Source organism: Atractosteus spatula, chromosome 15 (assembly GCF_055471065.1).
Source record: "Atractosteus spatula isolate fAtrSpa1 chromosome 15, fAtrSpa1.hap1, whole genome shotgun sequence".
Classification (NCBI taxonomy): domain Eukaryota; kingdom Metazoa; phylum Chordata; class Actinopteri; order Semionotiformes; family Lepisosteidae; genus Atractosteus; species Atractosteus spatula.
The window spans coordinates 20,304,723-20,320,727 of record NC_142720.1 but is presented as its reverse complement, the minus strand read 5'-3'; the positions used below and the strand labels follow the sequence as shown (position 1 = coordinate 20,320,727).

The 16,005-nt window shown below is 40.5% G+C and overlaps 2 protein-coding genes across 2 annotated transcripts in view; both read right to left on the bottom strand.

The window, feature by feature from the left end:
• Positions 1-918: 918 nt before the first annotated feature.
• Positions 919-9,475, bottom strand: arg1 (arginase 1). Its single transcript, XM_088934156.1, has 8 exons — positions 9,222-9,475; positions 8,970-9,042; positions 7,278-7,452; positions 6,697-6,856; positions 5,879-5,973; positions 4,739-4,843; positions 3,524-3,660; positions 919-2,530 (listed from the first exon to the last, which is right to left on the bottom strand). The coding sequence occupies exons 1-8, from the start codon at positions 9,324-9,326 to the stop codon at positions 2,367-2,369; spliced, it is 1,014 nt and encodes a 337-aa protein (XP_088790282.1). The 5' UTR covers positions 9,327-9,475; the 3' UTR covers positions 919-2,366.
• Positions 9,476-13,622: 4,147 nt separating this feature from the next.
• Positions 13,623-16,005, bottom strand: part of heatr1 (HEAT repeat containing 1) — a 30,356-nt gene continuing 27,973 nt past the window's right edge. The window contains exons 44-45 of the mRNA XM_088934299.1: positions 14,762-14,870; positions 13,623-14,489 (exon numbers count right to left, since the gene is read on the bottom strand). Coding sequence (XP_088790425.1) covers positions 14,401-14,489; positions 14,762-14,870 — 198 coding nt within the window. The 3' untranslated portion in view covers positions 13,623-14,400. The remainder of the gene's footprint in view (positions 14,490-14,761; positions 14,871-16,005) is intronic.

The window sequence follows — 16,005 nt, the reverse complement described above, 5'->3', positions numbered from 1 at the left end:
TCGATTCACACCAACAACTTTCTTTTGGAATTTTCAACCAACCATGAATCTGAAAAACTCAAACCATATTAATGACTATTTTATTGCATCAAAACAGTACAAAAGCCGATTGATGATTGATGACTTTTGAGTGATGTGGTAAATTTCATGCCACATTCTGTCATGTCTAGTCATGTGTTCTATTATAGAGATCTAACGTGAGAAGACATGAGTGTTATATGGAAGGTACTGTATGTTGTGGGAACCCAAATCCGTTACAGTACTAATGCTTTGGCTTTACAATATTTAAAACAATATTGATCAATAAAAACAAACGGCAACAGTAATAAAAACTTATAGTAACCAGCAAAAACGAACAAACAACATGAATCCCTCCCTCGAGTCAAGAGGATGCCTGCACTTTCTCTCTCTGCCTCCAGGATTAGCACGTCCCACTGTAATGAAAAGGGCAGTAAACCTGTCAGTGAGCTTGTGTCTCCAGCCTGTCATTCCCCACACTGCTGACACAGAACCTGCAGTGTTTGTTACAGCAGAGAAACAGGAGCACGCTGAGGCGCGGGTGCTGGGTAGTGGGTACTTGGGCAGGGGGCAGGGAGAGGCTCATGCACTAGCTAGGTGCATCTCACAATCCTGGTCTGTTGCAGCTAATTTAGAAATTGTACTTAACGACCTTCAGCTTTGTTTCATCCCACTCTGCTCTTCTTTCAGGGCGAAGGGTTAGAGAATGCAGATTTTGATTTCAGGTTAATTAGTGGTGTTGATGTATTAAAAAGGCGGGAATGGCGTTTTTGGGTAAGAGTTTAGTAATACTAGAGGGCTTCTCTTTCAAGTGTCTCCAGAGTGCAAAACCTGCTGCGAACTCTGCAGGAAGGTCTCTAAGCAGACATGCCACATGAACAGATTAAGGCATTAAACACATTCAAATTTACAGCACTCTTTAATTTATATAGCACCTTTCATTGTAACATCATCTTTACAAACAAAGCAAAAAGATCAGGATCACATAAAATCCGTATTTTATAGAGTAAATTTAACAGCACTAAATACAATTGTATATTGTAGTTCAAGGCAGGACTTTCAAATTCCTAGATGGCTTAGTGTCTTCGGGTTTTTATTTCAACCTGCGTTGTTAGTTAACCCCAAGTATTTCCTTACATTTTTACATATATAGGATATTTCTACTTTTGCAGTAGATAACTCAAACCAATTGATTAAGAGCACAGTTATCTGTAAAACACTTTGGAACCAGGTTGAAAATATAAGTCATGTCGTTAAGTTATGAATTAAACTGACTATGTAACTGACAAAAGCTAGAAGACATTAGGCCCTCGAGGAAATACGTCTGAGACCCCTAGTTTAACTCAAGATCCTAGCAGCGATCTGAACATATTACAAATGAGGAACACGTTCATATAATTTATATCACATAAAATGTAACATATAAAGACACTTAAAGAATGGGACTGAAAACAGAGGCCTGTAGGACCCCAAATGAGACCAGTTTCATTAAGGAGGACCTTTTATCAGTAGATCAGATTTAAACCACATTTAAAGAAGTCCCAGTAATACCTGCAGCTCACTCAAATCTGTTCAGCAAACTGGTACTAACTACAGTATCAAAAACAGCAAAGGTCCAGCAGCCCAAGAATGGGATACATCAGAGTCCGCAATTATTATTAAATATGTTTTACATCAGCTGTGACCCTGACAAGAGCTGTTTTAGTACTACTGTACACATCAGTCTGAACCCAGGGTTTCACAAAGTTTATTTGCAAATAAATTATCCCGTAACTAAACAGCTACGTCTGTTTTGGAACCTTTGCCAAAAATGTTAGGTTAGATATCAGCCAATAGCTGCTGAGCAGGTGTGAGTGTAAGTTCTGCTTTTAAACCAGATGGACAAGAGCTGAAATTTTAAGGACAGAGGGAATGAGAGACAGAGAATAGCAAAATTTAAGCAAAGCAAAACAATTTGCAGGATTCAAGGGGCATATAACAGCTTTTCATTTTAGTGCTCATTGCAGATATTAATGAAAAGAGACCGTAACTCTTCAAACATGTAAATACATAAACTGTGCCCCAGAGGAAAATCACAAGGCACAATCTGACTTCTGATGTTATAAGTATGGTAGTGAAAAATGTCAAAAATCGATCGCCTCGCTCTGTAGACTATTCAAGGGTTGTGCCCTGAAATGGATTTAAGAGATGATGAGTTGTGAAAAAAAGTCTTTTTAGGATAACTTTTCCCATCTTCATTTAGCTTCTCAATTAGTAGCTGACAGTGTATCATTAAAAACGTCTATAAATCAGCAGGATAAAAAAAGAAAATACAGTGTTCCACCGTGGAACCTTTCCTAGGTGAGACGTCAGGGCTCAGGAAGCTGGTAGTTGCTGGGGTGGAAGCCTTCTCTTAACTGTCCAAAACAACTTAACACCACATCCACCGCAGTGCTCACAGTGGAGCTAACTTCTTCCTCTGTCTTTCCTCTGTCAGGATTGACTTCTACGACATCCAGTGCAGACAGCAGACCTGTGCAGAAAATACATTTAACATTATAGCACATTGTAAGATACTGTATACATACAGCATAATATACGGTATAGACATACTGATTCACACATGAGACATGCAACTTTTAGGTCCTAGGGATTTAATTAAATATTGTAAGCAGATACTCATAAAAATTATGTTATTGTGCAAAAGGATAAAAGAGTTACAATAGATTATCAGTATTTAAGGTAAAAAAAAGAAAGAATAATTTTCAATTTTAGTATTGACTTCAAACCTGGCCGTGTTGATGCCCAGACCTGATCAGCCTCTCACTAGACTGCTGTGGGCTGTTCCACCAAAGCAATGCACTAGACCGTGAAGGTGAACCTGTATGTCAGATGTCATCTAGTGTCTCAGGCACTCTTTCAACTGCTATATTACTGTATACAACAAGCTATTTAAATAACCAAACTCAAGTTTCTATACAAGCCCATTTACTGAACCACCTCTGGCAATCACATGTCTTGAACTTGAACTTGAAGTTCACATATTTCTATAACAAAGCTGTGCCTTAGCCTTCAGGTCTAATTAATTCAGATTCTTTGAGAGTCAAAAGTGGCTCAAAATGTAACAGCGCTTGCCTGAGGGCAAGGCTTGGTGCCTTTAAGGGGAGGGTTGTGATTAATCTGCATGGGCTCTCTCGTCACCCCGAGACAGAGTGACCCCTGTGATCACCGGGCACCGTGCAGGCTTGTGGTGCTGTCAGCAAGGAGCGCGCCTCTCCTCCAGCTGGCCCTGAACGTCCTACATACAGTATGTGGCTGTGTAGCCTGTGATGTGTGAAAAGGCCAAAGAAATGTGGGCTGGCGGGAGTCCTCTAGCATTTTGTATTCTCCTTGTGTGAGGTCACAGGGTTCATAGCTGTGAGCCGAGACACTGAAGCAGCACAGTCTTAGCACGACCACACTGGGTGGGGTGGATTGCAAAATAATTAAAAAGCGTGGCAATGTGCGAGTGGGTGAGTTTTTATACCAGTTCTACAGATTTCCTCAGCCACGTAGACGCTCTCCCTGTAGGTGAGCCCTCCTTTCACAGGTGTGCCAGTGGCAGGAGACACAGAGGGATCTATCGCATCGATGTCATAACTCAGATGAATTGGCCTCTTCCCCCTAGGTTTATAAGGAGTTGCAAAAGAAATAGTGAAACATGGTAAGTTCACTCGATTGCTTAATTTAAAACATCCATCAAGTTCAGGTTGCAGGGCAGCCAGAGCCTGTGCCGGCAAGCTACTGTATGGGCACAAGGCCATCGCAGGGCACACACAGACATGCACACACTCACACCAGGCCAGCTTTCCCAGGAGCCAATAACCTACTAATTGAGAACAGATGCTTAACTATTATTTTTTCCCCAGTGTTCAACAGACATGACAATGTATTATGGATACACATGTATATGGTATATACATCTAAACACACTTTTAATTCATGTTCTGTATAATGTCAAAGGTCACAACTGCAGACGCTTGCTTTGTTTTGTCCTTTTTTTTAGGGCTAATTAGTAGAACACAGACCACTGTATCATAATTCATAGTGACGGCTTGCTCATAATATTCACCTTAACCCTGACAGGAGTTCCCTATAAGAAATACTGTGTACATTGCCCGTACAGAAAACAACTGGAAAAACATCTTTCAAGAGTTGTGATGGAAAATGTATGGCAGATAAATGGTTTTATGTAAATAAAACAGGTCTGTTTACACTGGTCTGTTATATTTGCAAAAGGAAGATCTGTAAAGTCATATGTAAAACCACTGCTTTGGCAGTGTAAGCTGTGAGAGAGCTGCTGGTAATTAGTACTACACCACTACTAACTTATGCAAAAACTCTATAGCTTAATTAAAATATACTGGTGATGAAGGACAATGCTTTTTCCAGTGTTAAGAGAAAACAACACTATATAGAATTTATTTCAAATGTGCAAAACAAAGGCTGTTTATAACCTCAATATGAAGTTCAGAGGAATTTCCATTTCCCTCAAGGAAGAAATTATCTAGAATATCTAGAAATGCACAATTTCACTAAACTGTTGTTCTAGTCCCCCAAAGTGCCCTGTTTCACGGCTCTGACTGAGGTTCCCCAACACTGGTCCTGTGGAAACTATAAATGTACACTTATAGTAATGCACTGACAAAAGACAAAACAACTGAGGTTAGTCTGTTTTGACAGTTTCTGTTATCCATCATACTTGGAAAGGAGGTGGTCACACGTTTCCTCCATCACTCTGCCTATTCCCAGACGGTCCACCTCTGTCATGGAGAAAGCCTTGATTCCCAGGTGCTTGATGATGTAGCTGGTTACCAAGACAGACAGGATATATTAATCTCAGCATTAAAAACATTTTTTTATAGTAGTGACTCCGAACTTATTTAAGTCTTTTCATATCATGCCTAAAGACGTATGTCTAAAGACTCCAACCATCGATTTTATAACTGTTTTATACAAGACAGTGTCCTGAAGCCCATCCTGGCATGCAACAGGCACAAGGCGGGGTACACCCTGGACAGGACACCAGTCCATCACAGGGCACACACAGACACACACACACATTCACTCTCACCAGGGCCACTTTTCCAATTAACCAACCAGCACGTCTTTGGACTGGGGGAAGAAACATGACCACCCAGAAGAAGCCCATGCAAACACGGGGAAAACATACAAACTGCAAGCAGATAGCACCCCCACAACTGAACCCAGGGCCCAAGCACTGCGAAGCATGAATGTTAACCACTGCACGACCAAGCCACCCTGTCTTAAGACTCTTTTGCTTCATACATTGCCTCAGCAATTCATTACTTATTGTTACTACAATTGAACCAACTATCAGACTGCTTTATCCTATTCTTTTGTATATGCAAAGAACTTAAAACATTTTGAATGGTGCAACTAATGAACTGCAGGTGCTGAGAGGTGCCTGATGGTAAAGCTCCCGGTATTTTCCAGGAAAGACACAGTTTCGCAGTGTCATTCTTCTTATCCTCACAGCACAGAGACACTCCTATACAGTATGTGCTCTGAGGAAAAGGGTAGATTCAGCATCTCCATAGACCGAGTAAGGGAAAATGAATCTAAACGCAACTGGAGAATACATTTTTCACTGGACTGTATAGCTTAAGTTCATTTTACAATCTGAAAACTGTCTTTTCATTTTGATTATCTGACCACTAAAACTTTCACAAAGACAACCCAAATGCATATGCAATCATTCTGGAACTACCACTGTTAATGAAGTCTAAAGACTGTAAGCACTGTACATAACAGTACTGCAGAAAATGCTCAATCAGTATAAACAGCTATTCAGTGAGCAACATACTCTACAATGACCTACTGTTCTCCTGGGTCCAAATCTCTCAGGCCAATGTAGACAATATCTTGTGCTGATAAGCAGGGCTTTATCCAGGAGAATCCGGGAATAACTGGGATCTGGTACACACAAGAATATTTTTGCCAGAAAATCCCCTTCAGTAAAATGTGTGCCATTTTTGATTATATGAAATTAAATGTCTGACTGAAAAGTAGGACTGTACGTGGCGACCATGGAAATCAAACTTTAAATCATTAAGATATTTTTTTACTAAAAGCTTTTAAATACTTTACACAGCAAATTATGTTTGTACATTGACATCACTGTATTGTCAATGGCTCAAACCTAACTCTGTGCCCATCTGCCTAATATTAATGAGGGGACAAACTTCTAGCTACCTTGCAAGCTTAGTCTCATAAAACAGGCCTTAGTTCACCTTTCATTCGGAACGTAAGAATTCTGCAAGATAAAGGCTCTACTAGCCTATAAAGAGACAAAAGACACAACTAGTCTCACGGTATTATATTTGAATCCAAATGAACTGCTTTTGTTGTGGGAACTCAGGCATTGCAGAATACAAGGACAGGGCTTTGTTTAAAAATCACAGCCTTGATGACTTGCAAACTGATTTCAAAACTTAACTGCGTGAAAACAGAGGCTCCAAAAAGCTTTATCAACCATCATAAGAATCTGTAAATCTGAGTTAGACCTTGAACATGTTAAGGTTATTAACAGCACTATACTTAGAGCTATCACAAGGGACAAAATTAATGGTCAGAAGAAACAGAGGACAACGGGGGCAGAGAAAATAGAAGTTTACATTTGAGAGAAAGAAAAATAACCTTTGAGCGCAGTTCCCTGAGGAGGTAGGCCACAGGCTGGCCGTGAAAATTTCCCGTGGGGCTCGTCAGAGGCGTGTTAATGTCTGCATGGGCGTCAACCCAGACTACACACAGGTCTGGCCGGGCAGCTGCATGTCCATAAATTGATCCTATTGCCAAACTGCAGCATAAAAAAAACAAAACGTGAAATAAACTGACAAAAAGGAGATCCCTTCTGTCCCCTAGAGGAAACACCTAAAACATTACAAACAGAATTTAAATAAATTACATTGATAACCCAGGTCAAACACAGATTTAGCATTTTTTTTTTTTACCTCAGACGATGATTATGCTTTCAAATGTCTCTTTTTTCAGAAATACTTACAGAGGCTGGAATCATGGTAATTGTAGTTTTTCTTTGCTTTGGTCACAAAACCTTTTTAGACAAGATATTCTCGAATGAGAAAACATAGCATGATTTGCACAAGTGTTTTAGGGAATGTTGAATATAATATTACTAAATGTTGTACTGGGAACATTTAATGCTCTGGCACATTTTCGTGATGCAGGTCTGGAAAATGATGTGAAGTACTGATAGTCACCTATGATCTCCTCCGAGCACCACACAAGTCTGGCCATTCTTCTTCACTGTTTTCACAGCATCTGCAAGCTGTTTGTTAGCACTCCCCACTGTTTTGGGCATCTTGACTCTCCCTAAGGGCTCATCATTGGGAACATCCTCAAATTTCAAGTCGCCATAATCCTTCACTTGATGGCCTTGAGGAACAGGAAGGCAGCAGTCAGCACAACAATATCATTTCTTTACAGTTATGAAAAATGGTTCCAAATTTTCTCTTATCACCTAGATGCAGACACCTAAAATTTATAATAAATAATATTAGAAAGGACACCAAAGTGTGGAATATATTGCAATTTTATTTGTTTTAAGAAAATATTCCACTGTGATTTGGAAAGAAATACACAGTTTTCTCAAATATTCAGAAGTCACAGTGTCAAAGCATGCTGTTTCATTAAAGCTTATTATAATGCATCCTTTAAAAACATAGATATCAGTGTCTTTCGCCAAGTGTTACAGACAGCTCTGCCAATCATCAATTTTTCATCTCCGTGTCTGTTATTGCATCACCTTCAGGTATTAACAGAATTAAAGACATCCTAACATTCTGCATATTTGGTGTCAGAATCACACTGGTTATATGGTCTGTGTGAGCCTCTTATGTTTTGAACACAGGCTAATCTCCAAAGCAAAGCACACCCCATTGTCAGTTTTCAGTCAGTAATTTTTGTTTTAGGGTAAAATAAAGAATAAAGAACTACAGCAATAAGTTACAGAATTGTTAAACAATACAGAATGTTAATACTATCCAGGTGATATTTTTATCCATAGTGATATTCATATCCACGCCCATTAATACAGCTGTAATTAGATTTACTGGATAGAAGAACAGTACCTTCCTTAAGCACAACAGCTGTGACCACACTTGTGAACCAGCAACCTTCCAGCTACATGTTGAGATCAATTCATCATCAATTTCCCTTCAGGATCAATAAAGTCTTATCTATCTAGATCCCTAATCACTTCTGTGCCCTGCTGTATATTTTGCAATGTCTGGCTAGATACAGTATGTTGAAATGTGTTATTGTTGCGTTAATTTCCTTAAGAACTTATTATTAATCTGGGCTGAGACCTGAGCTCTTTTAATACAGCAGCTGTGTGGATAGCAGGGATGTTTATTACTGCTCTGTTTTAACATCTTAACCCCAAGGAATTGCAACAAAATGTAGGTCATATACGGAAGGACATCACAACACAAAAAAAACTGTACTGGTTTAATTTATTTCTGCATTTGTTACGTTTTTAGTGCCTTTAAAAAAGAAAACCTCATAAAGATGTACGGATATACAAAGGAGCAGTGTACTGGATACTGTACTTTGCTGTTTTGTGCGTCAGGTGCTGAAATGTCACAGAGGATTATTTTAGGCAATCGATATAAAATAAGCTTATGACCTAACAGCAGTAGCAGGTAAACAGACTCAAGGCCAAAAGCTGCATTTATCATCTGGACATCGGAACAACTGTTTGTTTTTCTAGAACAGTTACAATTGGCCAAAGAATGCACATTAAAATCATGTATCGAGTGTTTGTCACTCTTCACTCTTCTCCTTATAAAAACACAACAAGAGAAACAAAGGCAGAACTTTTCGTCGAATTCTCCTTTTATTCTTTGACATTTATCAAGATATTTGAGCCCACAACGTGATTTCGCTTTTACCTTGCGCTCCAAGTTTCGCCACCAGTCGTGCTCTCCGTATGTAGTCCGGACCCTTCTCCACCCCATCCTTTCGCTGGAAAAAAAAAAACACACGGAAAAGAACCGTCTCGGATTTGTTAAGCAGCTTTAACTACGCACGAAAGAACTCCACGGAGTGGAAATAAACCCGGCACGAATCACGGGTTAATTACTGTTTCGTTCTTTTTAAATGAAACATTTGTCAACCTTTTGAAGATTCACATCTTTCCTAACCTGTCCTCTTGCAAACGGTGCCCCGACAATGCCGATTGGATGGTAAAGTCTGCTTTGAATCGCAAGAGCACGTCGTATTCCGGTGAAGGTTTTCTTCACAAGCATTATCCTTGACGACGATGAAGATCTGCGAAGTCAGACGGAGGTGTGTTCGACCAGACGCGGACCGTGAAGAATTATACAGTAGCTCACACGAAACCACAGTCACGGCGAAAGGAACCACACTGGTTGCAGTTTCTGCAACAACGCCCACTAAAAACGTATTCTTATTAAACGCCAAAGGCAAGGTCAAGCCTTTTAACGTCCCTGAAAGTAAAAAAAGAAGAAGTTGACGTACCTCCCCAAGCGCATCACTAGGAGGATAAGCGCTTTATTATTCAATCCTCCTGTTATGCAACATAATGTTAATCCGAGAACATCAATGGCAGCTACTAGTTCTCTTTCCTTGTATATACGTTGAGTATATACTTTACTGTATACTTTCTTATTCACTGGTATGCGCTGAAAGCTAATATTATTTCGTGTTATTAGGCGTTTTTTTACTAATTTCTAAAGCCATTTCAGAGCCACTGTCCCAACCTTTAGAGTGCTGCATTCACTGCACGCATTAGCAAAGGTTTTAAAAATAATCAAACTTAAAACGCAAACCAAATCATAAAACGTCAAAAAAAAGTTAGTATGTTGCGATTTCAGGATATAGTTTCATTTATTACCTTGTTGCGGTAGGATACACTGTTGCGTACACGTTCTAAAAGAGATCCCATGATCTGCAGTCAGGTTGACCTGCATGTGTTTGCACTAGGGATCATTTTCAAGGGCGGAACAATGGCACAGTGGTTAGCATCGCGTTGGTGCCCTGGTTTAAATTCCAGACCTGGGGTCCAGTGTGGAGTTGAAGGTCCATCCGTGTTCGCTTGGATTTCCTTTGGGTTCTCCGGTTTCCTCACACAGTCCAAAGACGTACCAGTAGGTTAACTGGACTCTGGGAAAATTGGTCCTGGTGTGTGTCTGGACTGGCATCCTGTGTGTGTTCTACCTTGTACCTGTTGCTTGTTGGGATAGGCTCTGGCTCCCCTGAAACCCAGTACTGGATGAAGTGGTTAGAAAATGGATGGATCATTTTTAACTTTTAATTGTTTTGCCTTTGAATGTAGCAGGGAACTAGTGTTCCCACATAAACCCACCAGAACACTGGTAACAATATCCCAAAGATCCAAATTTCCACCAAAAACGTATGGATTTAAAGTGCCTGAATACCCTTAGGGTTATGATCACAAAATCCAATTAGGCATCGCTAAACATGAAGAAAAGTCATCCCTCAGAGTGCTTTGATACCACCTATGCAAGATGTTTCAAGCTACGGAGTCTGTAGAGCCAGGCAAATCATTTTGTGATTTTTTTGCCACTCAAAGATATTTATCAGAACATGCTTCGTTACGTTTCCTAACTGTTTACTAACAAAACATAAAGCAAGAAACTAAACTGTTTCTGTAAACGAAACCCTGCACTTGCGTTTCGATACCGATTTAAGTCAGGAATGTTAATTGTTCATATTGTTCAGTTTTGAGAGATATGTTGAATCTTTAGTGATAACATTAGCAATTAATTAGTAATACTTTGTTATGCAGAGAGTCAAAAGAGACGTAACTGCAAAAAACTGACAAAATTATCAACAGAAATATGTAATATTTTGTAACAGACACACTGATTGTACTGGGTGGTTAAATTTTACTGACGTGTAAATTCATTATCCTGATTAATAACTGTTGTTAACAGAGGGTGGAATATGAAATACAGGCGGCATGTGAGGGCACAGCTGGCGACAGGACAAGCTGCACATCTGTGATGCATAGTTTACACCAGGCTGCACGCGGTCTTGAGAGATTGTCTTCCATTTCTTTTCTAGAGCCTGGACAAGCATGTCTGTTCAGTGGTCTCTGAGGCCCAGGTGTCACGCATCAGGTGGTGGTGTGCAGGGTCAGGTGAGGTCCCCGAGCTCACAGCTTTCCATTCATCATCAAATACAGCCACAAGCATCACACCTGGACCTTCTCGCCAACTGGTGACACAAGGATGATATGCCAGCAGGCATACCAGGCTGCAACTCACAACTGGCAGCACACTGAAGCTCAGCAGGTGTGAGCCTGGACAGTACCTGGATGGGAGACCTCCTGGGAAAAACTAAGGCTGCTGCTAGAAGAGGTGTTAGTTGGGCCAGCAGGGGGTGCTCACCCTGTGGTCTGTGTGGGTCCTAATGCTCCAGTATAGTGAAGGGAACACTATACTGTAAAAAGGCGCTGTCCTTTGGATGAGACAGAAAACCGAAGTCCTGACTCTCCGTGGTCATTAAAAATCCCAAGGAGTTTCTTGTGTTACCCCAGCATCCTGGCCAGACTTCCCATTGGCCCTTACCAATCACAGTCTTCTAATAATCCCCATCTGTAAACTGCTGCTTCAACACTACTGTTCTCCTCCCCACTGGTAGCTAGTGTGGGGAGTGTTCTGGGACACTATGGCCGCTGTTGCATCATCCGGTGAGTGGTGACAGACACCACCATTGGTGGTGGTGGAGGGGAGTCTTTCCAGAATAAATAAATAATAATTAAATTCTACAATATGCAGGAACCTTTGTTTAAATTTTGACTAAACCTCTTGCACACCCGTAAACAAAAAAACTAAATTTGTTTACAAATTGAAGCCAAATGCACAGATGTTTCTCATTTGGTTACATTTCTAGGGCCTATTCTAGGTCTCTTGATGTTTTGCACTAACTTCAAAGCGCACCAAAGGTCACAAGTAGCTCGGAGTACAATTCCAGAGAATGTAGATTGCTTCACATTGATAGTTTCAACTTGATTAGACAGACATGTCATCCGAGCCGAAGGTTTTATTGCTAAAAAACCTGGGAAAATGAAAACAATTTGTAGACATTAGAATCTCCATAGCTATAAACAGTTTATATAGGTGGTACCACTCTCCTCTTAGGGATGGGGAGTATTCTTATATAATTAACACCTGTAACCTGAGACACTTTTTGAGAGACAGGATTTTTGCCACATTTATAAATAAGGCAAAAAAGAAAATCTTGAAGCCTTGTGCAAAAATATATAGACCAACCTGCCTACAGAGATTTTTAACTTTATATAATTGTCAATGTATGAGTCCAAAGGGATACTGTGACTGAGGAGGCTACTGTGATCAGTAAGGCGACGGTGCCTTGTAATAAAACACTGATAAAGTCCAGAAGAAGAAAATGGTGCTAAGAAATTGTATTATACCATTAGATTAAGAAGTACAACAGGAGAGAATGTTTCAGTCGTAACATAAAAACACAAGAACGGTTACAAAGGAGAGGAGGACAGCTGGCCCATCTCGCCCATTTGGTAGTTAAGTAGTCAGCTGATCCAAGACTCTCATCCAGCTGTTTCTCGCAGGATGAAGGGGATTCGGCTCCAGCAGGGTGGCTGGGTAGATAGACTGCTCTGTCCTCCCATACATCTTGGGGTAAAAAAGTGCTCCCTGTTCTTGGTTTTAAAAAGCTCTTCAGGTAGTTTCCACTCAGTGCCACTCGGTGCCCTCCGATTCAAAAAAGCCCCTTGCTCTGACTTTGCCTTTGTCTTTGAGCCTTTTCAATACTTGAATCAGGTCCCCTCACTGTTTTAAAGTTTGAGACTAATAAAATAATAAGCTGTTTTAGCCTGTCAGTATAAGACATTCCTTTCAAAACCAGGGAATGAAACACGTCACTCTTTTCTGGACTGATTCTAGAGCAGCAATACCTTTTCTATAACAAAAATATATTTTCTGTGACTGAATTATTGCACAATATTATAAATGAGGCCTTACTAGTGCATTACACAATATAAACATGTCCACTGAAATGTGTACTCTTTTTACTATACAAAGTGATACATATCCTACATATATCCTAATATTATACTTTTTTTATTGTTTCCTCACATCATGTAGATGAGATGTAATTGTGTCAATATGAACACCTGAGTCTTTTTCCTCAGCAGCTTCTACTAGTTCAGTTTTCCATCCTGTATTTATAGTTTATTTGTTGCTACCTGCATGCAAAACAGTGCACTACCCAATATAACACACCACCTGCCAGTTGTTTAACGAGTTTTGAATCTTATTCAAACCTTCAGGAATTTCCTTTGTTGCTGCTATTGAGCTTTTGGTTTAATCTTTACAAACACCATGAAAGTTTGTAGGAAACTCTTCCCCAACAGAAACCTAAAAAACTTAACATTGACCAATTCAGCAGCTCTCAGACCAACACAGAGAGAAAATTCACACACCTCAGCTTCTTTTCAGAAACTTTTCTGGGACTTTTAAGAATTTATCCCTATTGAAATTGTACACTCTTGCACTCTAATCCAGTTCAGCCAATGTAATTCTGGTGAGCATTTTACTGAAGCATGCAAAAAATCAAGAAATGGTTGACAAGAAACCATTTGAAAACAAAATCCTTTTTCAATTTACTCATTAACTCCATTTTTCTGTTTACACAAATCATTGCAATGGAATTCGGGCAGCCTCACAGTTTAAAGACGTTTAAAGGGCCAGGTATCAAACAGTAATATATAACAAAAAGACTAAATGACACTACAAGAGGTTGCGAGAACACTCGAATAAGAGATGAGCAGATAAAAAAATATTCGTCAAAACACCTGTGCCTGGAGGATGCAGCACCCGAGCACTGCAAAACGAACACTAGACACTCATCACACACAAGTCACCCATCTTGCCTCTGGAGTTGAAAAGCAACGGAAGCTAACCGAGCCTCACCTGACTGGTCTGCGGCCTCACAGAGCTGGGGTGGGTGTACCAGTGGCAATGTGCACTTCAGCACCGAAACGGGTGACAATTTCTGCTCTGAAAGTCTTTACAGATTGAACACCCCCACCGTGCCTGACGTCAGCTCAAGCGGCCTTTGTTTTGAAAGCTACAGTGACCGGACGAGATCCTGGGTAAAATGAAAGGTTAACTTTCCGCAGTCTGATATTTGTTCTGTGGAGATGTTAGTCTTACTGGGATTCCACCCAGTGGTCAGATGGTTACTCCATGGCTAAGAGTGCTCAAAATGACCACTCCACTTTGCAGGTGTGAGGCGTCCCTCAGAGCTGCCGTTCTGTTCCCTAGGGAACGACTCTGTCCTGTAGCTCCGGAGTTAGAAATAGCTCTGGAGCGGCTCTCCCAGAATAACCTCCATCTGCTGAATGACCTTCTGAACTTGGTGTTCCACCTCCTCACACTCATCTGAAAGCAAAGCACACACAAATGAATGAGAGACGATGGCAAAAAAGTGAATTGTCGAGCTGTTTTGTGTATTGTTCAACAAAGGAACAGTTAAGCCACATGGTTGTGCAAGCAGAGCTTTGAGGTTTGGACGAAGTACAAGCAGACAATGACCTTGATAAAGAACACAGCTGGGGCTCTTCTCACATTTAACCACATTAAAAATCTTGGTAGTAAACACAACCTCTTTTCAGCCAAGCATAGTGTGTAGTTCTGCACTGAGCTGAACTTACCCTCCATCAGCTCTGCCAGGAACGGGATGGTCTCCGGCAGCAGGACCATGTAATTCTCCCGCAATTTGCCCGCCAGCTCCAGCAGCATCAGCAAGGCAGAGTATCGCACCTGTGGCCAAGCACATTCCAACGGGATGTTAGATTGCACAGGTCATTCCTGCAGAAAGGTGGCTAAGGTGTCGTCCAGCCCAGGTTCTAGAGAGCCCTAACCTAGTTAATCTTAATAGCCACCCGTTTTAAAAGGTTGCCAACACCTGTAAGCTACTGATGAATAAAAGAATCTGTTAAGACAGTTAAGAGCTCTAGTTCTTGAGGGATGAAGTGGGGACTGACTATAGTCTAACATGATCTCTAAATTGTTTAACTGATCAGAGTGGAACAACTCTTCCTACATATAGATGTGCTTTTCTTCTGGCTTTTCGAAGGCTAACAATATCAGCTAAAGTCAAACACACTGATGAACCTTTAACAGAGGTCAAGCACACAAAAAAGTATGAAGATTTGAAACGCAGTGTGAAACAGTTACTAACACTGCCTGGCAGAACATCTATTGTTAGGACGGGTCAGTACAGCACACAGGTAAACTAAAAAAAGAACCAGGGAGACTTCTGGTAGCTCCAGGCTCAGACAGAGGCATATCTATAGTACTCATGCAGTCTTTGGCACATGTTTTTCTTACATCAAGTTAAATTTAAGCAACTTTCCCTTATGCATCTCATTATGTAACCCCTAAAGAAACGTGACTTATTGCCAAAGAAGCTGAGATAACTGGCTAACTGGACTAATTTCCTCTTACTCTTGGGTTCTCAGTCTTTACATGCTCATCCTAAAAATTTAGCACACCACCTAATCCATGTTGAACTTGCACATAAAATGTATCCAATGTATACAACTTCACACTGGTAGTTGCAGTTTAAGATTGCTCCTAACCCTATTCTATCTGTCACGGTTGCAATCTGTGTTATCACAGGTTCTGCTGTTGGTGTACATGTGCTTTCAGAAGGGACTGGTGTGACAGTAACACTAAGTACCACTAAGCTCTCCACCACTGTTGCTCAACGACAATTTTTAAATGATCATTCTTCATGTATTAGGTCTCACCTACAGCCAAAAGTGGAGACCAAGCTATTCTTAAATTGCACTTGATTGTATTCAGTTGCAAAAACTGTGCTTATAGAAAAATTTGAGTCAAGATAACATTTTGCTAGAGCAAAAAATGTGACTGTTTTGGTTAGATGCCTCTT